The sequence below is a fragment of the Teleopsis dalmanni genome, chromosome X, assembly GCF_002237135.1.
Source record: "Teleopsis dalmanni isolate 2A chromosome X, ASM223713v2, whole genome shotgun sequence".
NCBI classification, from domain to species: domain Eukaryota; kingdom Metazoa; phylum Arthropoda; class Insecta; order Diptera; family Diopsidae; genus Teleopsis; species Teleopsis dalmanni.
Window position 1 is genome coordinate 66,387,481 of NC_051848.1, and position 26,484 is coordinate 66,413,964.

At 28.4% G+C, this 26,484-nt stretch overlaps 5 protein-coding genes and 1 long non-coding RNA gene across 6 annotated transcripts; 3 read left to right on the forward strand and 3 right to left on the reverse strand.

Annotated features, from left to right (window-relative positions):
- The first annotated feature begins 1,686 nt into the window (after positions 1-1,686).
- LOC119689154 (coatomer subunit epsilon) lies at positions 1,687-2,974 on the forward strand. The gene is made up of 2 exons (XM_038103918.1): positions 1,687-1,795; positions 1,856-2,974. The coding sequence occupies exon 2, from the start codon at positions 1,867-1,869 to the stop codon at positions 2,785-2,787; it is 921 nt and encodes a 306-aa protein (XP_037959846.1). The 5' UTR covers positions 1,687-1,795; positions 1,856-1,866; the 3' UTR covers positions 2,788-2,974.
- LOC119689156 (PHD finger-like domain-containing protein 5A) lies at positions 2,850-3,773 on the reverse strand. The gene is made up of 5 exons (XM_038103919.1): positions 3,583-3,773; positions 3,447-3,526; positions 3,190-3,380; positions 3,044-3,129; positions 2,850-2,983 (listed from the first exon to the last, which is right to left on the reverse strand). Exons 2-5 carry the CDS (start codon positions 3,496-3,498, stop codon positions 2,977-2,979), a joined length of 336 nt encoding a protein of 111 aa, XP_037959847.1. The 5' UTR covers positions 3,499-3,526; positions 3,583-3,773; the 3' UTR covers positions 2,850-2,976.
- An 855-nt stretch (positions 3,774-4,628) lies between these two features.
- On the forward strand, positions 4,629-6,298 carry LOC119689902 (tRNA (adenine(58)-N(1))-methyltransferase non-catalytic subunit TRM6). Its single transcript, XM_038104833.1, has 2 exons — positions 4,629-5,761; positions 5,821-6,298. Exons 1-2 carry the CDS (start codon positions 4,729-4,731, stop codon positions 6,216-6,218), a joined length of 1,431 nt encoding a protein of 476 aa, XP_037960761.1. The 5' UTR covers positions 4,629-4,728; the 3' UTR covers positions 6,219-6,298.
- Positions 6,299-10,374: 4,076 nt separating this feature from the next.
- Positions 10,375-14,397, reverse strand: LOC119690059 (cytochrome c oxidase subunit 5B, mitochondrial-like). The gene is made up of 3 exons (XM_038105042.1): positions 14,195-14,397; positions 10,757-10,930; positions 10,375-10,691 (listed from the first exon to the last, which is right to left on the reverse strand). Exons 1-3 carry the CDS (start codon positions 14,274-14,276, stop codon positions 10,585-10,587), a joined length of 363 nt encoding a protein of 120 aa, XP_037960970.1. The 5' UTR covers positions 14,277-14,397; the 3' UTR covers positions 10,375-10,584.
- A 4,814-nt stretch (positions 14,398-19,211) lies between these two features.
- LOC119689137 (intraflagellar transport protein 52 homolog) lies at positions 19,212-23,379 on the forward strand. The gene is made up of 6 exons (XM_038103887.1): positions 19,212-19,539; positions 19,598-19,700; positions 20,567-20,681; positions 21,745-22,181; positions 22,277-22,525; positions 23,053-23,379. The coding sequence occupies exons 1-6, from the start codon at positions 19,421-19,423 to the stop codon at positions 23,344-23,346; spliced, it is 1,317 nt and encodes a 438-aa protein (XP_037959815.1). The 5' UTR covers positions 19,212-19,420; the 3' UTR covers positions 23,347-23,379.
- A 1,741-nt stretch (positions 23,380-25,120) lies between these two features.
- Positions 25,121-25,596, reverse strand: LOC119687814. The gene is made up of 3 exons (XR_005253267.1): positions 25,579-25,596; positions 25,310-25,516; positions 25,121-25,249 (listed from the first exon to the last, which is right to left on the reverse strand). It is a non-coding gene; the product is annotated as an uncharacterized LOC119687814 (long non-coding RNA).
- Positions 25,597-26,484: the final 888 nt, after the last annotated feature.

A 26,484-nucleotide genomic window follows, 5' to 3' on the forward strand; every position in this document is an offset into this window, starting at 1 on the left:
GAGACCAATGTGATCTATTGTCCACCTTAATGTTGATAATTTGAATTGTTTACTTATCACGTTTATGGTAAGTAATCATAAAAGTGCAAAAAATTGTATTGTGCTTAAAATACTTACTGAAAACTGACGATGGTGTCTAATCGGAAGAAGTAAGCTTCTTTGAAAAAACAATCATCATAAAATTTTGGGAGAAAAAGAAATCGAACCACGAAATTAGACATTTGTTTGGAAGATCGCACTGTTCGGTCCATACCATGATCAGAAATTGGATGTGTACACGTCAAAGCCGCGTACACATCCTGAAATTCGCTTAATATTAATTTCGGTAAAAAACACTCCACGTTTGGCGGCATTGGAAATTGTACATAATATGTAGCAAAGTTTGGCTAAAAATATTTCTGTGGTTACCGCACACAGGATTTTGAGACGGGCCGGTTTTCATGGTAGAGTAGCACGAAGGAAGCCTTACATACACATAGCAGAAAAATTTTTTCTTGAATTTCGCATAACTTATTTTATTTTTACTCAAATTAATTTTTGTTTTCTGATTTATTTTAACCAAAGAAACAACAATGAACTTCAAACATAAAATATTAACAATTAATATTTGAAAAAAAATTAAACACAATTATATGCAAAAGCAATAAAATTTGAAGCTTTCTCAGATGCTCTAATTTACTCGAAAACTTGCTGGTGGAACGCGCTTGTGTATCACAGTGTTACTCAAAGATCTAAGATTTAATATAAATAACTGAACATCTTAAAATGGTAAAAACAACTACAAAAATATATATACTGCAGTAGATATATTTAATATCAAATTTGCTTCATCTGTGGCAACAAAAATCTAAAATAGCAAGAATAGCAAGAATGTGCTATTCTTTAAATTTAAAGCATAGATGTTGGGTAATTCACTATTTCACCAAAGAATAAGAAAAGGAGGATTTTTTTAAACAGCATTTCAGTTTACATTGCCTATTATGGATTGCCGATCGCTGATAGACAGTAGAAAAGTTTCTACTGCTGATAGATAAAATCAAATTTTGGTATTATGAATTGCAAACCGATAGAAGTTTTTCTATCTATTTTTCTATATAAATTTCTCTACTACATTTGAGCAGTAGAAGTTTGTCCATCGTATAAATATATTTAATATATTATATTAAATCATTTAAATTTAATATAATATAATATAACATATCATTTAATATATCTGATTTCAAATGTAATGTGTTATATGTATATTAAGAATAACGATTGTTGCATTTTTGTTTTGTTTTGTTATTTATTTATGTGTATTTATACATATATTTTCAACATACAAACAGGCATTTTTCAAATTTCTTACATATATTTTTTAACGAATAATGTATTTATATAAAATTAAGAAATAATAAAATTAAGAAATTTTGTTGTAGGGCAAAATTGATGAGCAATAAAAAGCAGATAGCAAGATTTGTTGCAAATATGGAGAAATGTCCAGACATTACGAATATCCATACATTTAATTAATCGCACACAATCCAAATGTCCCTCTTTTGTGTACGTTGATTATGAAATCTGAAACCTGTAGCGGTACATAAATAGAAAAGTTGGATATATTCTGTTTAGTGCTACAGCTACACATACTACGTTAGAGAAGAAAAAGTTGTGTCCATTCTTATTTGATGTTCTTTGTTTCATCGCAAACCTGGCATGACGTACATGTTTTAATCTATGGCATTACACGTCATTTATTAAACACCAAACTTTAGGAAACAAAAAACTTTTTTGGATAAATAAATTTGGACTACTTGTATAAAGAAAAATAAATATTTAATTTAATTATAATAATAATTTGTTTATTTTGTTTTAGAAAAAGAAAATATGAGTAAGTCGCAACAAGAAGATGAGTCTGAGCTTACCCTATTTTACGCCCGCAATGAGTATTACATTGGTAACTTCAGGGGCTCCCTAGGCTTTGTGCTGCCGGATCTAAGCGTAGCTAGTACTGAGCTGTTATCATATATGTATCTTTCTTATTTAGCAATTGACTCAGGTCATGTGATTGTCAACGACATTAAAGAAAATAATAAAACTGCGTTATTAGCAATACGTTACATATATGAGGCATTCGAAGATTCAACACGTATTGATGACATATTGACGAAATTAACTGATAACTTGACCAGTAGTGAAGAGGATACAAATATCTGGCGCATGGCAACAGCTATAGTATTCTGTTCTTGTGATCAGTTTGAAAATGCTTTAAAAATTTTGCACGGATCAAATAATTTGGAGGCAATGGCAATTTCTGTACAATGTTTTTTGTATTTAAATCGTATAGACTTAGCTAAAACGACTGTTGCAAAAATGCAAGAATTATCGGATGATGCTACCTTAACACAGTTGGCTCAAGCTTGGGTGGCGATTAGTTTGGGTACAGAACAAATGCAAGATGCCTTTCATATATATCAGGAATTTAGTGAAAAATTCAAACTAACACCTTTGTTGTTGAATGGTCAGGCTGTTGTGCAGATTGGTTTGGAGCGCTATGAAGAAGCAGAAGCTGCACTTCGGGATGCCTTAACTAAAAAGCACGACGACTACGATACGTTAATTAACATGATGGTGTTATCACATTTGGCTGGAAAATCTCAAGAAGTTATTGGACGCTACTGGGAGCAACTGAAGCAGTTCCATCCTAAGAATGAGTTTGTTGTAGATCTAGACGAGAAATCTTCGGAGTTTGACAAACTATGTTTAGAGTACTCCATGAGTACGAAGCAAAGCGCCATTAAAGGTTAATTTGAGATATATTTCAATATTATTATTTACAAATGTATAAATATTCTAAAACTAAACGTCACTTTTAAGTCGAAATTGTGTACGCAAATACATTTATTTGATTTGTTAATGCGAATTATAAACTGTTTTAATGTGGAAAACTTAAATTAAGATCGAAAACAATGTTATCCCAGCATCCGAGTCGGTGAACTAATAGCTATAACACAAAAAATGAAAATTATTATAAAGTGGAAAGTAGAACTAGTTAGTAACTTACTTCTGTTTAAATCCGTATTTTTTCCGCTCATAAAATAGATCTGTTTTCGAACAACCCAAGTTGACAATTTTCGGGCAGCCGTCTCTCTGCAACATAAAATTCATACATACATTTCAAAATACACTTTTTTTAAATTAATTTCTTACGTCCTTTTCTTGTATTGTGCATTCTTTGCAATAGTAAGCATCTGAAACGCCCGGTCCGCCGCATATTACACATCGACCTTGGTAAGACCCATAATTGCATTCATCACATATCCGCACTAACGTACAAGGGCGTACGTACGAATCACAGATCACGCATTTTCCATCACATTTTTCACATAAACGCCCGATAGCTAAATTTATTTTAAAACACATTTTATAAATACATAAAAATCTATTCCACTGTAATACAAACTTACCCACACCAGGTTGTTTACGACAAAATATCAAATCTGGATGATGCTTAGCCATTTTTATTTAAGAAATAGTGGAACACTTGCTTTGAAATAATATATTTGCAATAATATTAAAAAAAGTAACGCAAATTTTGTTTACAATGTCAATTGCTTCATGCAAGCAAAATACGAGGTTTGACAGCCGGCAAGAGTTTCCACTTAATTGCAACACTAATCATTCGCGACACACCATCAACGGTGGCAACATTGTATTTTAACTTGCAACAATAGAAGACCTGTCAGATATTAAAATAACCACATGCTTATATATTAAACGATTATAAAATTATGTTTCTATTTGATTTCAATTATTTAACTAGCAATTTAATACGATCAATTTAAAAAAAGCATAACGTTATAGTTATTTTTTTTGTCATATATGAAATAGGTATTTATAATAAACATTGTAACTGCGTTTACACGATACTTAAGTTTTATTTTGACATCTCAGGGCGAAGTTATGGGCATCATCTGACATATGTTTATTTGTGCAGTTAAAAATGTGATACTCGTATGTTAAAAAACAATTGGAAAATGTTTAATAGTTATGTTTAATCTTAAAATGAAAAAGTGGTGTATTTATTAGAATAGATGGAACTTAATTCTATTTACATCAATTCTGTTTTTTTTGAGTGTTTTGAAGTACATAATGTTCAGATAAAAATAAAATTAGTCATTGTGTTTAAATTTTTTATAATATTCTTTTATTATTCGATATTCATATAACATTAAAGCATAAGTAATATATAACTTGATAATATTTATTATAAAGAAACTAATGTTTAATGAAATCATAATGAAGAATATGCATACACAAGTTGATGTGCTAGCACAAGCATCCATTGCAATATTTTATGAAATTCATTACATACAATATTACATTCATTACTCATTCAAGCTATATGTACGAATATATAAATATATAACTCCATATATATTACGTTACGATACAATACGATATACATATATTAGCATATATCTCTCTGGAAAAATTTCTTAAAATAGCTAACGTTTATCCTAATAGACTTGGAGTTTGGTATTGAATTTATTACAAATACGTAATGGTGCGGATCTAACGTATCTACGTAGTGTATTGCTATAGTTGCCACCTTATTTTTTTTACAAACGCAACAATTGATACACGTGAGGTATTTAGTTGACAAAATGTCAGATTGAAGTTGTATGCAAATTTATAACAAGAATTTATTAATGTTATTTTAAACTAAAGAGTAGAATATTCTGTACTATGAATAATTTAAATAAAACACTTTCTATTGAGTTGGGAGATTATATAGTAATTCAAAGACAAAAATATACTAAACTTCAGAAATTTAGTCAATTAGATGGAACCACAAAATTGGGAAAAGAGGAGTTGGAGCTGAGAGGTATTTTAAAGCAACCATACGGTTCTACCTTCAAAATGTGTCCGAAAGAATCAACAAAACGTGGAGGACGTGGAAGCCAAAGACAAAATACATTGCAGCTGTGTACAGAAACTGAGTTAAGGAATATTCGCGATATATTAGGTATATCTGAAAGCGGCGCTGACAATCGAAACATACGCGATAATGGCGAATCACAATCTTTGGGTCCTGTGGATATTGAATTGTTACGGGAAAGTTGCAACGAGTCAACAGAAATCATTAAAAAAATAGTTGAAAATTCGAAAACGTTTCATGAAAAAACTGCCTACTCCCAGGAAAAATATTTAAAAAAAAAGGAGAAAAAGTATTTTGAGTTTGTCAAAATTCATCGTCCAACCATACGATTAATTACAGAAATATATTTCCGACAGGATGCTGAAAAGATTATGAGCATACGTATGGATACATTATCACAGATTATTAGCTATTCTGGAGTATGTGGTCTAGGTGATTATTTATTGTATGAAAGTGGTACTAATGGCCTGTTACCAGCAAGCATATTAAATTCCATTGGTGCACAAACTGATGCCACATTAGTTCATATGCATCCAGGCAATATTCCACAAAAACAGGCTTTGCTAGCATTAAATTTACCTGAGGAACAACAAAACCGATGTATATCTGTAAATATATATTCAGTGCTAAGAGAATTTTATAGAATCCATAAAAACGAGAGTGAAGATAAAAATACAATCATAACTGGAACAGAAACAAATGAGTTAACTCACAATGAATATGTGTCCTCTGCTGATAAAGAATCAAATCAATCAACTGACAACGGATGTATACTTACAGCAGATATGGAAGCAGCTGAACCAAGTTGTAAAAAGCAAAAACTTAGTGAAATAGAAGCAGGTAAAAAAAAAATTGCTTTTAAAAAAACTTTTTTAAATAATTCAAATTTATATTTGCAGAAGGAAGTAATAAAGTAGTGGCTGATGTTATAAAAAACGACGCAGCTGAAAATTCAGCTACACCGCCATTAAAATGGCAAAATGAGAATAGTCGTGCCTGCAAATTAATGGCTAAAAAATTTGATTCTCTAGTTATAGCAGCCAGAGAACATCCAGCAAGCATATTAAAAGAGTTACTATGTTTTGTAAAACCATCGCGTCCAGTTGTCGTGTTTAGCCTTTGCAAAGAAGCATTAACAGAGCTATATGTTGAACTTAAAACGGAGTCCAAAGTTACTAATTTGCATTTAACAGGAAATTGGTTACGAATGTACCAAATACTACCAAATCGTTCGCATCCTGAAGTTAATATGAGCGGAAATAATGGCTATTTATTATGTGGATACACTGTCAGCTGAACAATATCCTAAACAAAACAATTAACCACACAACATTATTTTAACCGAAAATAAACAATTTCGACTTATTGATGTTTTTAAAGCAATGAATGTTTTTTGTTGAATTTTGATCGTAGTAACAAAGTCAAGGCGCACAATAGATCTTTTAGGTCGGGATGCATTCATAGCCTAATATTTAATAATAATAAACAAAGCCAACCAACGAATTAATATATATAAAAGCTTATTGTACTGTACAAATGACAACTTTTAAACTGAATATGTTACCGGTATTAGGTGTCTGAGATGGCATCTTGCTTTTAGTGTTCTGCACGAACATTATAGGTAGAGTATCTTGTACGACTACAGATATATATATACAAATAAAGTAATTTATTACTAAGTTTGAACGTTTATGTTGTTAAGGAATTTATATGGCATGTTTACTCAGCAAACGATACGAACTTAAAAAGCTATGCTGGAGGGCATAAGTATTTTGAGTAGTGGGAAATGTTTTGAAGATTATCGATTATTAATTTCCTATTGTTGCTGGACATTTTCGGGCTAACAAAGTCTTTCATTTGCCACAATTAAAGAGTTACATTTATAATAACAATATAATATAAACAGGGACGAACTGCAATATATATTTTGTAAAGAGCGAGTAGCTGAGATGCTAAATGCTTTATTTACATATAACATTTAATTATTAATGATTTTAATCTAAAATGAATACAAAATGCAATTTAGACGCAATAGAAAAAAAAACCGTAATATATGAGGTTACCTTAAGGAAGAAATTTAATTGTTTTTATTATCACTTTTTTTTTATTTAGTACTTATAGGCTTAAGTGTATGAAAATATGTGAAGAATTAACGCCTAGCGTTGTAATTTAAGATTTCATTGTTTTATGTTGCTGATATAATTTTAATTTGTATAATTTATGTACATAAGCTATTGTTTTTCAGATATGTATATATCATTTAAAGGTATGTATTTTGTATTAACTTAAAAAAAAATTTTTTTTAATATAAATTTAAGATAATTTGATTTATTGTGTAAATACAAATTTGTGTATTATTTATGATTTATTTTCTGATCTCAAAATGGGCTTATAGGTATGCGCTTTAAATAAATCATATTTTAATTGATTAAAATAAATAAGATTAAAACAAATAATGTAGACTTCGATACAAGTCAATGAATTATATTTCAAAACTATCCTATCAAATAATTAATTTCAATATATATGACAGAGGCGTTTAAAGGTTACGCAGAAGACAATAAATGTAATGGCTATAGTATATAATAACATCAAATTTAAAAGAAATAATTAAAAAAATTTTCTGTAGCCCAATAGATGAATTACATAGGTGATGTATAAAAAGTTTGTAATAAAGTATATGTGGATATACAGTTAAGACAAGGATGGCTGGACATAAATATAGTATTTAAAATAAAATTGAAGTTGAATATAATTCAGTGTAGGCTTCACGTTAACTTCAAACATAAATATATTATGCTTAAAAATATTAAAATAAAAGTTATTTTTTAGAAATGCCCTTAAGTTTAAAAAATTAGACATATTAAAAAATTAAAAATGCAAAGCAAAAACAAAATTCGCATAAATAATCCTACTTTCCTGAAACTATTTAACGAACAAGCTACTCCCATTATAATGGAAGTTTCCAATTATCAAGGAAATAAAAAAAAAAATTCCAGTGGTGTTAAAACTGATCTATTGCGAATGATTTTTAGAAGAAAATGGAAAATTCCCGTCATATAATAGAGGAGTTTGTTTATTATTTATAACTGTTGTGAGAGTTATTCAGTAAATTTAAATATTTTTAAAAAATAATTTTTTAAATAAAATTTGAAGATGGCTTAAAGGATAGCAATTGTGAAGGCGATATTAATTATTTATTAAATAATTTATTATAAATAAATACAAAACGCAATCGTTATAATAAAAGCAAAAAATTATAAGACAATTGCAAAAAAAATAAAGCAATGTTAAATATTACTCATTTCATATTAACGAGTGATGTTAGAAGTTTGAAAATTATATAAACGAATTTATTGACGATTTCATATTGTCTTCTGGAGAGCTGTAGCTATCAAAAATTTCAAATTTTTGGTCAATACGCCGGTCTCTTTGTGTGCTCCTTACTTTACTATTTTTCCGTTATCATAGATAAAGTCTAAAAGGAATGGAATTTTTATATAAATTCAAATACACTATAAAATACTCACCAATAACTTTTTTGTCTCATTCATTTTATATATATTTATATAAAAAAGTTTTTTAAAATTATTTGCAAATATTTTTGTATTTGCATGTAGTTATCAATCACAAATTTGTTTGAATTCTTTTTTTACTTGTCTAAACAACTTTACTTCATTAAGGTAGTGATGCCACATTTTTCTTAAGCAACCAAAAGTTGTTCTACTGCGGCACTCAAGTCAAAAGAATACACCTAGGACGTGTGCGAGTTAGGCTAAGTTGATGCTAAACCAAATGGGAGATTTTTTGGGATTTTTTGCACTGCACACATTTTGCCATTTATTAACACGTATCGACACATCACTACATTATCGGCACAACTTAGAATTTCCCTCATTTAGAACGCAACTTATAACAACGCAACAACTAATATAAAAAAGGAGATTATTGAAAGTACTAGAGATCATACTAGCGCAAAAAGTAGTAAGATAAATTGAATAGTGATCAAAACTGATAGATTCGAGTTCACAAAATTGTAAATCATCACAGTAAGACTGGCAGGTTCAAACTGGGAGACGATAACATGAGAATAAGAATTGAACTGCTGGTTTTACAAATAGAAAACTGATGACAATGATAAAGTGAAGACAGTCAATTCTCTTTCTTTGATTTTTAATTGATTATTCTTTAATTATAGTTGCTCAACATCTTTTCCACTTATTTTGTTGATGTATTTTGAATTGTGTATGCAGGTTTTTCTTATATGACACCATGTTTTTCTCTGTTTACTGCGTAAGTAAAGAGACTATCCTAACATTGGCAAGTATACTGGGTTGTCACCGTGCGAACATACAATCATGTATATAACACAACTGATTTGTTAGAACATCGAAAAACTAATAATCAAAATATGTAATATAATTAACAACAAAAGATGTAAGTTATTATTTAGTATTGTAAGTATTATATAGATTTCTTACTAATAGAAATTATGAACTCAACTTTAGGTTCATCCTTGATATGCAAATTTTTAATTAATACTAACACAATAGCCCACAAAACAACTTTTAAATAAAATATTTGTTGGATCATTAAAATAAATGCCTCTTCTAAAAATTGTGTTGAATGAAAAGCTTCCACATATGAAATAACTTTAAAAATAAATAACTTAAGATAATGCAGTAGCTCAAAAATTTTTGAGCAACCCAAGCATTTTCGAACATTTGAAGTGCTCGATTCAAATGTTTCAAAGATTTTTAATATACTGTAATAGAAATTATACTATTATATAAAATGGATAAATCAAGTTTGGACACAATCTATGAAATCAATATTAACCATATATATTCTTGTTTAGCATGGTAAGGCTTATGAATTTAATATTCGTTCGTCTGGATACCGTTACATCAATCACGATATTGATTTAACAAAATCCAGTATTAGAAATAATTCAATAAAACTGTGCATTAATAAATTTTGTGAATTGCCTAGATTTCAGTTAAAAAATGGATTAATTTAGTTGACCAAATTGTCAAATTTTCTAAGTTCACTTCTGAGTTTTTGTAAATAGCTCGGGTTGAAGTAGACATATGAATGAATTCAGTTGACCATTGTGCATTGGATTCTAAGTAAAAATAAAAAATATTTTTATACACAAAAAGTAAACTCAGTTAACAAATATAACTACCTGTATGAAGGGTATTAAAATTCCGGTAAAACCAAAGCTAATTTAATTACAACTGCCATACGCATATTTATATGAATAGCTCATTTTAATCTTAACAAATTTACATATATTTTTAGAACTAACATTTGGTTTTTATGAATTGTTTAAATTTATTATTTATTATTTTTTAAACCTTTAGAATTTTTAACGCAACAACTAATTTTCTTTCTTTTTTGTTTGCACATTCTATTATAGTGACTTTTTTGTTTTTAAATTAAAGTTGTTCTTTTTATTAATTGTTGCTGTAATGTTTCGTTTATTTAGCTTAAAATAAGCATTTAGCATGTTAAGAATTTAACTAGAAAACAATTAAATATTGTGTCTGCATGTTAGGTGTCTTATGTTTTGCGATTTACATCCTTTATTCACACAATTTTTTAAAATTATTTGATTTTTTAATTGGTATTATGAACATAAGTTTCTGCCATATAGAATTTTAAACTGGTGCTTTTTCGATTAGTTTAAACCAGTGACCGCACTCACAACGTTTTGATGTACCTTTTTGCAACCACATCCATTGTACATATGTTTGATCTTCTTCACCTGTAATGTTAATATACGTTAGAAACTATTCAATAACAAAGGCATATATAATTTTGTAAACTTACAGATGCAACCAACAATACGTGCATCAAAAGCTGATGGAATTAGATTTGGAGTTTCCTTGGTACCAGCGCCACGCTTGAACACCTTCATATCGAAGGGATTATCATTACCAGCTAGTTTTGCCAAAAGTTCACGTTTCTCTAGACCAGTGGCATGCTCCACGGGATCGTTCATCACTACATTAAAAAATAAAAAGTAACAAATTAAATAATTAATAATAAATTATAAATAATACAATATCATACAAACTAAGTTCAATTAAAAAATGCATTTTTATCATTTTACAGTCAAGTTAAATGAATATTCAATACAGATACTCTTATAACTTCAAAGTTTTAATGGAACTATAAATTGTCGGATCAACTTCATTATTAAAGACGACAATTAATCGTTAGGCACTACTAAGAAGATATATGTATTTGGGAATTTAGATATCTTTTATAAAAACATCATAACTTAAAAACAGTTTTTATTTCTGTATAATAAATTGTTTATCTCTAACATATGTCAGTTTTGAAACTCTGCAGTCTCCAGTCTCATTTTTATTAATTCAATTATAGTGAAGATTTACTACTCCTGTTAGCTGTTATTTTGTTGGGGGCGGAAGTGAGCATACAAGGTAAAGTGTCTGATTAACTTGCTAAATGTCAGCGTGATCCTTGTCACTGTTCTCTTCAAGTTGATACACAGCCTTCATGTGGCCACCTCTGGATAGCTACAATCATCCGTGCGTAGTGAACTAACGTGTTCCGCGAAATCCTCGTCATGGATTTATGAGGTTATTCTTCGAGCTTGGAACTCATCATCCAAAAAAAACCTCTCAATAAAAACGAAGAGTCAACTTCGGATAAAGAGACCGTTTACTGTTGACGACACATGCAAAAGTTATAAGGAACATGCTAAAGTATATGCACTTAAAATGTCCAAACTCTTTACAGAGATGTTGCATCTATACAACTGGTTAATGTCCAGTTATTAAGAATTTCAAGAAATATAATGCTGACGGGAGAATGATGCTCCAAATGCGAACATTGCGATATGTACTACAGCTGTCATTCAACAGAGCATGAATTCGGAGTCGGTTTTATGGTAAACCGAAGGTTGAGAAATTTGATTTCTTGAGTTTTGTTTTATAATAGTTGGTAAAAGTCGTTTTTGATGCTACATTCTTTGCAATTTTGGGGAAAAGCTTAAAAGCATATTATAACCAGTCAGACGTAATAAAAAATTTAAGTTTTATACATAATTTTTACGTTTTCAATAGTATAGAGTAAGTTCAAGCTTAGGGTGGGTAACTTGACCGTTTAATTCTTATATACGTAGTTGTAATTCCTTCAATGTTAACTGCTCGATTGATCTTCGTAGATTGCAACAACAACAACAAAAACATTTTATAGCGTACTTCTGTTATTAAGTCACGTAATTTTCTGTGCTGATGAACATTGTTTAGTATATAGGATAATATTCTTAAAATCATTATTTTAAAAACAATGTTGTACCATTAATGCTTTACACAAATTTATGTTCCACATTCTTATGAAAAGAGTGTGCTGACAACATTTGGTATAAGAAACTATTTTTAATGACGTAAGAGGATCTAAAAAAAAAAAACAAAAAACAAATTATTCTGTGTACTATAATCCAATTCTAGTAAAAATCTTTGAAGAGACTACCAATCATATCACAGTATAGGTGTTAAAAGTATTAAGATATGGGGTTTACAAACTCATCAACATGTTTGTATGACAAATCGATTAAACTTTTTATAATAGAGAATTTATATGTCACAGCAATTGTTAGAAAGAATTTTGTAATTCATTATGCGTAAAATAATTTAATTATTTAAAAGAACTGCTATTAATTAAAGGTTAAAATACCAATTTGAGTTTAAACAGACACAGGCCGACAAATGGCAGCGCTAGATCAATCTATTTCCTAGTGTTAAAAACAAGGTTAAGTAGAAATTATTAGCTTTTTGACATCATTTCCTTATCATATATAAAAAGCGCTTTATGATATAATTAAGAAAAACTACTACAATAGAGAAATCCGGTCTATGTTATTTCAGAGTACCGATATATATATTGAACAAGTATTTGTTGTTATTGTTAACGTAGATCGCAAGGACTTGCTTATGAGTGTGTTTAATGACGCCTATTCGTTATTGTTGTCGTAAACCGCAAGGATCTGCTTATGTAGTTCCTTTTGAAGGGTGTTGAAAGACATTTAGTCGTTATTGCTGTCGTAGAACGCAAGGATCTGCTTATATAGTTCCTTTTGAGGTGTTGAAAGACACTTAGTCGTCGAATTCAACGTGACGTAGACGTCGTCGTTGTTGAAACCACAAGTATCGGTGAGTTCTTTTACATCAGTCATGTGACAGACACGTCTCTAGAGTTGCAACAGTAATAGCAACTGAATATTAATTTGTTGAAAAGTTTTTTACGTTTATATTAGATCTTGCAAAATATATTTATATTTGAAATATGCATATGAGTTGAAAATTATAACTTAGATTTTATAGTTTTATGCAGAAATAATTGCAGTAAAATTACAACTTGGTTTTATATGTCAAGTGGAAACCGGCATATCTGATGCACTTAATGTTATGGGCACAAGTAATAGAAGCAACTGGTTCTGTTAAGAATAATATTTATTATTTTCTTTAATGTATCTTCATATATGATTTCAAATATTAAATTTAAAAGGTTTCTATATTTTGATTATGTAAAACTATTGTAAATGTCGATGGATTTATTTCAAAATATAAATAATTTCTATTTTTTCTGTTATTTGTTTTATGATTTTACAGATTTTTTTTGCTCGAATATTTCCATTAAGCAGTGATTTTCCCTTAATATAATTTTTTTAAGATAAGCCCTTAAAAAAACAAAATTATTTCTATTTTCATGTTTTTCGTGTGTTATATAAAGAATTTTATGTTCCAACAAAAAATCTAATCGCAAAACAAAGATAAAACGAATGAGTATAAACATTTTTCGAAGATATTCGCAAATTTTATGTAATCGCAGTGTCAAATGAGCAGCAAAAACTATTACATAAACCGCGCTAATTCTGACCAAATGTCAAATGCATTTTAAAACCATAATAAAAGGGCGGAGAAATTGTTATTATGTCAATCGCACCGAACTTATCTCTCAATACAACAAAATATTGAAGTCAATAAATTGTACCAATTTTGGGTTAAAAGTGGCGATTACATAAGCCACACATTTTATTTGGTGACTGTAGCGCCGCAGTAATTACGAATTTGCAATATTTACATTAGTCAAATGTTAATATATCGCATATTATATAACCTTTTAGCTGTAAAATGCATAGAAGTTATGTGAACTGTCAAATTAATGCAAGCACATTTGTGGTAAGGAACATTTGGGTTGCCTCGTTTCCCTGATAATATTTATTTCTGAAAAACTTACTTTTGCAAAAACGGACTGGAGTGTAGGCAATATTTTGGCGTGCAACGGAGCGTACAGCCATGCGTCCACAAATCGATGCCATCCTTATTTGAAGAATTTTATTTTAATCACCAATAATCGCAAAACTCGGATCAATTCTTTCGTAAGTTTTCACACACTTTTCGAAAAGCAGAAAATAAAACTACTAATGTCAGCGAAAAAAACTCATATGACAGCTTATTGAGTTAAGTTAGCTGTGATTGTGGCGTTGCCAGATAAATTCCGCTAAGATCGCAATGTTTGTATAATATATTTTCCATTTTGTTTTTATCTTAATTCGTATCCTTCCAATATATAAATTAAAAATGTTGTAAATAATTTATATGATAAAATTCATAAATAAAATTTAATTTAACAATGCTGATTATTTGTTATTTATTTAAGCTGTATTATTTAATACTACGTTCAGACACACTTTAATTTAGCAAAAATCTTAATTTAAACTTTGTTTCAGCGAAATTGAGTTCTTTGTTGCATACAAAATTTAGTTTTGAGGTCAGAACGATATTAACGAAAATGGCCTTATATGGCATTTACACTGGCCTAAAATAGCTTATTTCAAATGAGTCATTTAAAAGTGTTTATATTCATTGTAATTCATTTGTTCTCATTTTAAACAGCTGATTTTTCAACATGCCTGTTGATTTGATTTTTGGCCTGTACCAAAAAAATGTTAGATGAAGATTAAATATACCTTCAAACCTTACAATATAAACTGAAATTTTTTTTTTTAGCTATTTTAGAGGTACATCGTTTTCAAGGAAATGCAACCACCAAATAGTTGTTTACTTTTTTTTGTAAATATGTCAAAAACAGCTTTCTCAAATTGTAAAAATGCCATGAAAAGTTTTTATTGAGGGTATGTGCAATGTATTCATTTGCATTTGGAATGTATTTGGAATTTATTCGAACTTTGTTGGAACTCATTTATACAGAATAAGATCCAATAGATCTCATTTGCACTTGAGATTATGCATGCAAAAATGAGTCATTTGCTTCTCATTTTTGATTTCTGACCAAAATGACCCAATTGAGGTCAGTGTAAAGGCTATATTAATTTTGTTTAAACGAAGGCTAAAATTAAGGGAAATTTGAAATGCTATTATGCGTCAGACAAATTTTAAGCAAAAGATAAAGTTGAGATAACTAGAAAGTGACATTATTTTTAAATAAATGTCAACGATAGTTGGCTTTAATAAAACCGGGAAATATTTTGAAAGTAGTAAAAATTTTTAAATTTGAATAGAGAGAATGAACTGTAACTATTATTAACTTCAAATAGAGTGAAAAATAATAATTCACAATAATCAACTTTTAAAATGTTTTTTAATATTACTGGGCCTGGGTCATTAATTTAATACATAATAATTAAAAATGTTTTTTTCAATAAAAATTTACACTTATAAATTTGTGTTAAATATTTAATTGTACTTTAATTAAATATTATTACTGGCCCGGCAATAATAACAAAATGTGTTGAGAGAAAATTGGTCGATGTAATTTGAGTTATTATAATACCTTAATTGTAAGTATTATCTATAAATTTATATAATTTAAAATAATATATTAATATGTAAATACTTTTTCTTCTTCTTACTTTTTGCTTTTATTTTAACGATTTTATTTTATATTTATTCATGTATTGCATTTTTTAATGAACACAGAAATTAAAAATTCCTTAATAATAATTATAAAAATTAACTTCTTCACAATTACTAATCTGTCACAATTTTTTTAAAAAAATTACTTTTACAAAACATTTAAATTTACTCATTAACACTTGCAACAGTTGTAAATAATAAGCCGCTGACTGGAATTTTCCATTTTCTTCCAAAAATCATTAACAAAAGATTAGTTTTAGGATTTGGTATCATTGTAGTGCGAGAGCCTTATTCGTTAAGTACTTTCAGGAAAGTGGGCTTAGTTTTGCGAATTTTGTTTTTGTTTTGCATGTTAACTTTAAAGCAGCACGTGCTTTATTAGAGCATTCATGTCAAAGAAATATACCTATTATTGTATTATATTAGGTCTGTTCCACGAGCTACTCATAGTAACTTTGAGTAAACACTGTGTATACACAAGCGCGTTCCACCAGCAAATTTTCAAGTATTTTTGTGTAAATTTTACTTCTGTTTTACTCATGTTTTGCTATGAGTAGCTCGTGGAACAGACCTATTATATATTACGGTGTGTGTAAAATATTCTAAATTTTACATATTAGAGAATTATGGCACTCATTACTTACTTAACAAGTGATGTGGAGGATAAGAACATAATTTGGAATTTTTTCTATTATTTTTTGCAATATTATTGTTAGCACACTTTTTTTTTATTTTTTTTTTTGATGAGTCATTGTGAAATAATTGCCTTCTCCTGTATATATGTATGTAAAACTTAAAAAATCTTCACTTTTCGATTTAATTATTATTTATATAATTATTTCAGAATACAAAATTTTGCACCATGGCGATAAAAATGTTATTTAATAGTCGTGTTTATTTTTACAACACAAAGCAGCTGTTTTCAACTTTACTTGAATTTTACTCGAAGAAATTTTTAAGGAAAATTCAAGTAAACTTTAGACAGTACGAAATGACAATTCATTCTCACAAATACTTGAATTTGGGTGCAGGAATTATTCAATTAACTTTTTACTGAATTTTAGTACAAGTATATATGGAAACACAAGTACATATGTATTTACTATGCAAAAAATTGAAATCCAAAGCATTACAAGAAGGAGGAGAAGCTAATAATTAAATTGGTTTAGGGCAAAAACTGATTTCATAATAGATAGGTATGTTGAGCAACTTTTCCTAATATAGCTTTTACGTTTTAGAAAAAAGCATTTATACCATTTTCATTATATTAAAGGTTGATTTTTTTAAAACCGGATAAATCACACGCTAAATCAATATTTATTTTTCTTAGCTGCTGGTTATCTACAGTTATTTATTGCGTCGATGCACAATTTTCTACTCTGGTTAATTAGTGATATTTATATCATTTATAAATTCTATTTTTACATTTTAACTCGTTATATTACAATGCAAAAATATTGCATAAAATTCTTTATTCTCAAAATCTAAGTAAAATAGAAACTAAATAGCAAATTAAACTGTCAGTATTCTATCAAGTCATCGGTTAACTAAATCTATCAAAGCAAATCCGCTGGTTAGCAAAATTGGCAATCTCAGATTAATCGCTTGATTAACCTTCGTTTCGTTAAATTAAATTGACGACATCGAATAAATATATTAAAAAGCATATTATGTAAATACAAATATTTTATTTTTAGAATCAAGCGCCAATTTATTGTCGTCATTGTGTAATTATGGTATGTTGTTTTTGCCATATTTGTAAATTAAAGTTAGCCAGAAAGTAAAATTATTATTTTTTATTTAATTTTATTAATAACAAATTTATATTTCAATAAAAATCTAACATATAAAAATTTAAAAATAATTACATTAATACATATATTATACATAAAATAAAAAAATTGGGAATTAACACAAGGACGGATAGACGGACATAGTTAAATAGTTTGACTTGATACATAATCTTTCCGATGGCTTTTGAATCAATATAGCATAAATATCTGTACATTAAAAATGATCGATATCATAATATGCTTACTAATTTTTTGTGTGAACAGTTTCTAAATAAAATTAATTATTTTTTATTTTTTAGAATAAAATTGAAAATATAAATTAAGTTCCGATAGATTAAGAAACTATTTCAAAATATATTCTTAATTTCTCTGATCCGCTTTTTTTATTAATTCATTTTCCCTTTTTTATTAATTAATTTTTAATTGTACTGGACACATTTTCTACATTTAACAAAACTCAAAGCCCGTTTCGGTTAGCAATTAGGGGCTCTGACTTCAAAATTACTCTTCATGAAAAACAGTTCAAATACGTTGTAAGTATCTTATAACTGTCCACTTTTATGTTAACTTCGTCGGGAATAAATTGGAGAATCCATGCTTATTGCAGATTTCATCAACAATTGATTAACATCTATTATTATTAAATTTTATTACTAAATTATTTTATTTGTACTTTGAGCGCTTCATTATGGATTAACTTCATTTCATGATATGATATCTTTATTTTATTATTTTACAATCACAAAACTTTAATTCATTCATTATAAAATACGATTACACTAATGCAACTAATACATTTGCACAATTGATTTGATAAATGTGTAGTAATTAGCAAAATAATTAGCATAATAAAGTTAATCACGCCAAAATAGAATAAACTTATAATAATATTTTACTATTTTAAAAAATAAGAATACCACGTTGAAGCATTTAGTAGTGTTTAAGTCTATAACACTTTCTTTTTATATTATATTTTTATATATTAATATTTTTAAAAATTTTTCTAATTTATTTTTATTATTAATTTATTATTAACTTTTGTTATATCAGCAATTGCTTTTTGCTTTTTCTTTTGTTTCAATATTTACTTATTTAATTTCTGAAGTGTAAACAAATGTGGCAGCTTATATATAAATATCAGATGAAATATTTAAGTTAAAACGAATCTTTTTTTTAAATTAATTGTTCAAATGTCGCATTTGATCATCACTTGAGTAAACATTGTAAAAAATGAACACACTAGTTGACGCTAGATGGCGCCAGCAGTTTCTTTTGCTAGTGTGATTAATGTAAAAAGTTTACACTTTCAAACTTGGATATATCATGAAGTGTTATATTGCCATATAACATAGTGTAAAAAGTTGCTCGAAATCGCTGACTTTTTCAAAAGCCGTTGTCAAAGTGCCGTGCCCAGGAAATTGGAAATGCGCCTAAAAATCCGTTTTAAAAACAGTTTTTATATCCGTAAAAACCGAATAAACATTTGAGTTTTTGCTTGGTCGATATAAATTATTAAAATGTTTTCCAATTAAAAAATTTGAAAATATTTTGAATGCTTTTATTAATACATATGTATATAAAGAGAATATTGATTATAGTTTGTAGAAATTTGTTCTTCTTTATTAGCTTTTGTTTTGCCGGAAAATGGGTTGCTATGGTTACAAGGGCATTGCATGCTATTACTTTTTAATGTTAAATTTTAGTAAGGAGTAAAGTATTATTTGAAATTGTTTATTTAGAGTTTTTATTTAAAGTCAAAAGTAAATTAAAAGTAATAATAAACGAAAAGAAATATGTCGACTCACACAAAAGGCGTAATTGCTTTCGATATTTCGAAAAACGAAAGTTTTGAATTATCCGACAATTACAAAATGCTTCACCGAAAGTTAAAAACCCATTATCAAGTTGAGCAGTGCGTATAATGTGTATTTTTAATAATTTAATTTTTGTAATAACTTGAATACTTTTAGAATTGATGGCGAGTTAAAAAAGGAAAAATTAACTCGTGTAGATTTGTTTGTCTTAGCAGGACCACAAGATCGATTCACGGAGGAGGAGTTTCAAGTTCTAAAGGTATGTTCGTGTATAGATGAATATTAAAGATACAGTTTGACTAACTTCCAGTCCAGGTTGACTTTGAATATACCATGAAGACACTAATATAACTTTAATGTCAGTATCATTATACTTTATAACAAACCTTCAAAATTTATATTTGAATCAATTCAATGCTATTAGCAAGACTATGTGAAATAATACCAAATATTAAATGAAATACATAAATCAATTTCATTAATTTGTCTATGGCTCTCTGCTCCAGTTAGGAGAAAAAAAATATACCATTATCATCATCAAAGTAGGACCTATGTGAGATAATTTATATATGTATGTTTGTTATAAACGCTGTGCTTATTCTAGCACTTTTGAAAAAGAATACTTTATCTATTGTATCTATGAAATTTAAGACTTTAGACATAAAAAAAACTATAGTTATATTTTAAATCATAAAGATTTTAAAAATATCTAAATATGTTCCAGTAACTTAAAACCTATAGATCCAATTAATATGTTCATCGATCTAATTCAGAATCTAATTGATCTACTCATTACATGCAGGTATATATTACATACAGAATAATTGTTCTAACTCTGTTAGTCGATTCAGCACTTTTTTCTTATATCATAGCCTTTGATTATAAAGATTACTTAGAGTTTTTCAATGACATTTATGTAAATGACATTTACTCAACGGTTTAGGTGTCTTACTTTTATGCAAAATTCTATGCATAAATTTAAAAAAAAACCGTTGTTTTATAAAAATGATTGATTTTAATAAATTAAATTAAAAAAAAAAATCAAATGTTAATGCATTTATTCAAAGTTAAACCAATTTGTCTGAAACCAATTTTTGTGGTATATATTAATTTTCTTATTTTCAGGAATTTATTAATAATGGTGGAAAGCTACTTGTATTATTAGGCGAAGGAGGTGAAACTCAATTTAATACTAATGTTAATTTTTTTCTGGAGCAATATGGCATTTATATAAATAGTGGTAAGAAAACGATAAAAAAAAATATAAAAAATAATATATGCAATTTTATCGAATTTATCTTCAAAACTAAGGTACATATATATATGAATATACAGCGTAGTTAAACAATTATCTTTATTACTCTAAAATCTATTGTCAAATGTGCCTACCCGGGAAATCAGAATCATGACCATTATTTGAACGAACTTAAGTCTTCGAACTGTTGTTTTGATAGATAAAATGTTTAATGTGTTGGCACATTTAATATCAAACAACCAAAAATTAAATGAAGAAAAATTAACTATATTTGTTAGCATATAATTTGATCTTGCATGTCCAAGAAGTTTCTGCCATGAAACTATTAGAGTTGAAAATGCATCTCTGCGTGTTTGGCTCTCTAAAAAAATCAGTTTTCATTCCAACAACGCGTTCCTTAGTTTATTTCATTAAAACTCAGACCTAGAGTTTTAGTAAAAAAAAGGTCCATTTCTTTCTACTTCATTGATGCAAAAAAATAAAATTCTTATATTCACATTCTAACGGTTAGCGATACAAAACAGTACGATCAATTTTTCATAACACGCTTGCACTAAACCACATAGCTGAGCTTACTGCATACATTTTGCTGTTCGTTGTTAATTAATGAAAGCTCATGATGATGTTTTTATCAGAGGTTATTATGAGAGAAGTCTATATAGCTATTTCAGATACTTAAATATATATATAATTATTTGTTCGAATGCGATAAACCTCAAATCAGTGTACATATATTAGAATTAAAGCTCTGTAAACAAACAATATTTTAAAATAGAATTATAAGATGACATTGACTTAGATATGACCTAAAACCTGTTAGAACTCATGTCTAATATTCATGAAGTGGTAGTAGAGCATTGGTTGTATGGTAAAATGGTGAGTTGCAATTCTGATTTAACAATCCACTTTAAACCCATATAATAAATATTAGACTTGTTGGTTAGACTATAATCTTTTCAAATAGGGATTAGTAATGAGTTTGGTAAAATTCAAAATTCTATAAATTAATAATTAAATATATTTCATAATGTATTGTCTCATATTGCAGATACTGTTTTACGTCCGCATTATTACAAGAACACTCATCCTAAAGAATGTGTTATTGGTGGAGGTGTGGTATGCGACTCTATGTGGAGATATTTAATAAAGCAAGAAGGAAGAGTTGATAAAGTTGATTATGACTTTAGTGAACAAAAATATCAAATACAATTTCAATATCCATACGGTGCAACGTTAAATGTTTCTGAACCAGCAAATGTACTTTTGACAACTGGACCTGTTGTTTATCCTTTTAATCGTCCCCTTGCTTGCTACTACCTAAACGCAGAAAGTGATGGAAAAATACTTGCAATTGGTTCTGGTTATATGTGGCATGACAAATATTTTCATAGAAATAAGACCAATGAAACAATTTTGGACTACTTTTTGTTATTACTAATTGGAAATGAAATCACTTTTACCCACTTGGATTTTAATGATGTTGAGGTCAGTTTTCAAAATTTCAAAATAAATTGATAAAGATTCATGTATATGTATATAGGTATGTATATAAAATCGTATATTCTTTTTCGTTATTTTAGATCAATGACCATAAGTCCTTTATGGATATTGCTTTTGTAGCCGATATACCTAAAGCTTGTTTAATCGACTCAATTGGATCGGATATACCAACAGATTTTAAGCAAATGTTTGATATGACACTTTGCACTCTGAGTAATCACCTATTAAATAATGTTATAGATGCATATACATTGCTTAATGTTAAATATGAGTCACTAAAGATAATCAAACCACAATTTGAGATACCACTGCCACCACTACAACTTACGGTAAGAAATGTACCCCTTCATAAATATACAGAAGAGGGTACATAATAAATCTTTTAGAGGCGTTATCTTTTATAAGCATTTTTAAAAAAAATATCAACATGAAAAACTGATACTTTGGGTGGTAACCATCAAAAACATAAATATTTGCAAAACTTTATTATTTGTTCTTGTATTTCATTGAAAATGTTAAAAATTAACATAAGTCCAAAAAAAAAACATAAGTCCAAAAAAAAACTATACCCAAACTTATCATTTGTAAACAGTTTTCTTACAACTGACTAGGAATTTGCATATATTTCCAAAAATAATTCGAAATGGATGCATTTTGGTAACCATATATTATGACCTGCTTATCGGATAAGGGGTTTCAAAAAAGTTAGGTTAAATACGCCAGCGGTGTTGTTGTTTCGTATGCTGTTCTTAAAATAAGCGATTGTCTTTTTGCGTTAAGTTTACAAAAGGTCACGCCTTATATTATTTATTATAAATATATTTATTACTTTTTCTTTTATTTTACGATATTACAGACTTTTCCGACAGTATTTAGTGAACCCTCCGCTCCACCTTTAGAGTTATATGACTTAGATGAAGTATTCAGTTCTGCTCGTTCACAACTGGCATACATGGCAGGTAAATGTATACAAGCCGTGCAAGTAAGAGACCCTCGGAAACCAGTTAATTTGAGAGAACTTGAGAACTATATAAAGGAATGTGCGCGTATAACAGCGGTTATCCATGAGGGTCAAGATATGCCAGCATATGAGATTTTAAATACTATAGCCCATCAAATTGTAAACTACAAACCATATTTAGATGAATGAATAACATTTAAAAATATATTGTTTTATAAATTATGTATTGTAATTTCTAATTGAAAAAAATATTGTAACAAATTGCTCATATAGCGAATCTATATACATAATTCTTAACTCTTATTTGGATATTTGTCGCATTCACCCTTGAATGCAAAAGTAGTATTGTTAAGTGTTATTTCTATAGCCCGTTGAGATATGTGTAGCAGATAACAGGAAAAAAATAATCCAAACGAATACACGGCCTCGGATATGATTGGGTAAAAATAGCGTGAAAGCGAATGAGATTATTTGGGAACAATAGTGGATTACGACTAAAGCTAACCTGCGTCAGCGAATAGACTCTAGCTACATCAATAGGTTAAGACGGAATATCAATTGGATTTAAATTGGTGTGTGCATTGAGCTATGAAAACAGATGGGTGACATAATGGGGCATAGTTACAGTTAGGGCTTGTAGCGAAATCGTGGGAGTTACTAGAAGAACACATCTGGATATAGTGCGCAATATCAAGACGTAACCAGACTATTGACGCATGACCAGACTATTTTTTGTAAGCATAAGAAATATTTAATTAGAAAAGAATAGAAAAGGTGTGATTTAAGCTGATAAAACATTATTGCTGCCCTGCTATGAAAGTTGAATTATACCAATTGGTTTATGGATTGTCAGAAGTCAAAAAAAAACTGCTCAACAGGACTACTTTGTAAAATTTAATTCATTTGACAAGCGTCTTGCATATGCAATGAAAGATTTTAAATAGGTATCCCTTCTTCATCTCAAATCCGAAGCTTAAGTTGGTAAATTGAAAGGTTTATTCAATACATAATCGCAGATATAAATATATATAGTCATAAAATATAGTCAATTTATTTAACTGCTTAGTAAGTTAAACTTACTAAGTAAGCAGTGGAAACATACTATTAACTAAGTTTAAAAGCACGAAGATTCTTTGCATGGTTAATCAAATTTTATTAGCTACCTAAATCTAATTAATTGCTTTAATGAATTTAATGGGAGCATTCTATTAGAGCTTATGTGCTTTTGCTAGATTATCGTGGTTCAACAAATTTACTACTTTGATATAATCTATGTAGAGATTTGTTTTTTATACAAAATAGATCTAAAAACGATTTTCAATGATTAAAATGAAAAGATTAAATTGTTGAGCTTTGCTCTTAACGGACTCCGCTTTGGAGCAGAGTACGGCTATGACCGAGAGTTCCTTTAAGATAATGGTGGATATATAATAACGTGCATCGTGAAAATATTCTTAAAGAAGTGGTTTTAGGTTATTGATTTTCATGTTAGACAAAAAGGTAATGACTCTGAAGAAAGAATTATATAGTATTTATATAATACGGGCGATTAAATATATACTTTTTTCTTTTTTTTGTGAGAAGAGGAGGTTTAAAAATGCCTAACGTATCCTCACTACGTCGTCACAATAGTGATATGTCGGGTTTGCATGGACTAAAAATAATCCCTCTCGTGTTCCCGACTGTTTCTACCGCTGAACTTTATCGGCAATACTTTAAGGATTGTAATTATACTAGTCTCTTCTTACTTTCTATTTTTTAAATTCATTTACAATATAATATAATAGAATATAACACAAATAAATTATTTTTAGTTACTTGTCTTAAATAAATGTTCGTACGTATAATTTCTACTTGAGTTGTCCACTAATTATCAAGAAATACAGATATTTAATCAATTTAAATGGTGAAATTTATTTCTTTATTTTTTAGATTTTTATATTTTTATTACTTTATTCCAGTGTTTATCAGATTTTGTGTTGCGTTTGGTCAATATGGAGACAAGCTTGACATAAATCACTAACTTCTTTTTATGGTAATATAAAAGACCCAGCAGGTGGGTTTGCGACATTAAAATCCAACTTATGATTACCTATGGGAATTTCAAAAATAAAGAATTCAAAAATAAATAAAATGTGTTTTTTTTTGTTACTTTGACAACGATTACGGCCAACAATGAAGAAATTAATTTCAAATTAATTGGTTGACAGCTGGAACTTATGTTATTAAGTACTTTACATAATTTTTATGACATGAATGAATGTAGTCTGTACACCTCCAAAACGAATGGCATCGGCTCGTATGCATCAACGATGAATTGAGTGTCTCCAACTTATTATAATATTTTACTTTTTATGCTCTTAAAAAATAATTTGAAACTATCATATATCCAGAATGTTAATTTGTATTATATTTATTTACACTATTTCATGGTTGTGGATTGGTCTAATATGTGATTGCGGAAAGAAGTTATAAGTTGTAATTTAACGTCATTTTTGAGACGGAAATGACTATTCTATTTAATAGAAACGGTTATAAAGAGCTTCTATAAAGAGGTTTTTCGAAAAATAGTGAACTACAACAACAAAAATTCTTTTTATATTATTTTAAATAATTTAATTTTTCGTTTACCATACAGCTGTTCCGAGTATTGCCAAATATCTATCATCAGTGACCTGGGAAATAATTCTTGTATTTAATTATACGTAAATAATTTTTGAGACTGCAAATACCAGGAATTGAACTCGTGCCCTGCCAAATTTGAAGCTCAGAGTTAGCGTTTATTACCCAACTTACCCAAAGCCGTACTTGATTTTTATGTTCGTACATTTTTCTGGAGTTTTTGTTAATTTACTTGTGAAAGTTCTTTGACAAAACAAAATTATAAGCCAGCTGTAGCTGTTGACCACGGTTGCCACTTATGGTACTTTAGTACCAAAATTGGTACTTTTTTTTCCGTTTGGTACTCTGGTACTCATGTTCAAAAAATGGTACATTTTCGGCGACCCAACTTTATTGTGGATATTGTATTGTTTTATACTTTTTGTACATTTTATAAAAATTGTATTTTCTTATAAAAAGACAATAGAAAAATTTTGGACCTTTTTTTACAGAAATGGTACCTTTTTAAACCAATTTTGGTACAGAAAAAAATTTTCAAGTGGCAACCGTGCTGTTGACTAATAAATAAATTAAATAATTATAAATTATTTATATTTTTTATTTTTAATTGTATTAATTAATAATTAATAATATTTTGGTTGTAGAGGCATTATTTCTTGCATGCCTATATATTATTCTTTGTTAGGATCTATAATCTAGGAACGT

What these genes read in the sequence shown, in the direction of transcription:
- LOC119689154 (XM_038103918.1), top strand. Translation starts at nt 1,867, where the DNA reads ATGAGTAAGTCGCAACAAGAAGATGAGTCTGAGCTTACCCTATTTTAC.
- LOC119689156 (XM_038103919.1), bottom strand. Translation starts at nt 3,498, where the DNA reads ATGGCTAAGCATCATCCAGATTTGATATTTTGTCGTAAACAACCTGGT. An exon ending in TCGTAAACAACCTGGTGTGG is followed by an intron (nt 3,381 to 3,446) that starts GTAAGTTTGTAT and finishes AAATAAATTTAG; the next exon opens with CTATCGGGCGTTTATGTGAA. An exon ending in GCACAATACAAGAAAAGGAC is followed by an intron (nt 3,130 to 3,189) that starts GTAAGAAATTAA and finishes TTTATGTTGCAG; the next exon opens with AGAGACGGCTGCCCGAAAAT.
- LOC119689902 (XM_038104833.1), top strand. Translation starts at nt 4,729, where the DNA reads ATGAATAATTTAAATAAAACACTTTCTATTGAGTTGGGAGATTATATA. An exon ending in ACTTAGTGAAATAGAAGCAG is followed by an intron (nt 5,762 to 5,820) that starts GTAAAAAAAAAA and finishes TTATATTTGCAG; the next exon opens with AAGGAAGTAATAAAGTAGTG.
- LOC119690059 (XM_038105042.1), bottom strand. Translation starts at nt 14,276, where the DNA reads ATGGCATCGATTTGTGGACGCATGGCTGTACGCTCCGTTGCACGCCAA. An exon ending in TCCAGTCCGTTTTTGCAAAA is followed by an intron (nt 10,931 to 14,194) that starts GTAAGTTTTTCA and finishes TTTTTAATGTAG; the next exon opens with TGATGAACGATCCCGTGGAG. An exon ending in ACGTATTGTTGGTTGCATCT is followed by an intron (nt 10,692 to 10,756) that starts GTAAGTTTACAA and finishes TTAACATTACAG; the next exon opens with GTGAAGAAGATCAAACATAT.
- LOC119689137 (XM_038103887.1), top strand. Translation starts at nt 19,421, where the DNA reads ATGTCGACTCACACAAAAGGCGTAATTGCTTTCGATATTTCGAAAAAC. An exon ending in AGGAGTTTCAAGTTCTAAAG is followed by an intron (nt 19,701 to 20,566) that starts GTATGTTCGTGT and finishes TCTTATTTTCAG; the next exon opens with GAATTTATTAATAATGGTGG. An exon ending in TGGCATTTATATAAATAGTG is followed by an intron (nt 20,682 to 21,744) that starts GTAAGAAAACGA and finishes CTCATATTGCAG; the next exon opens with ATACTGTTTTACGTCCGCAT.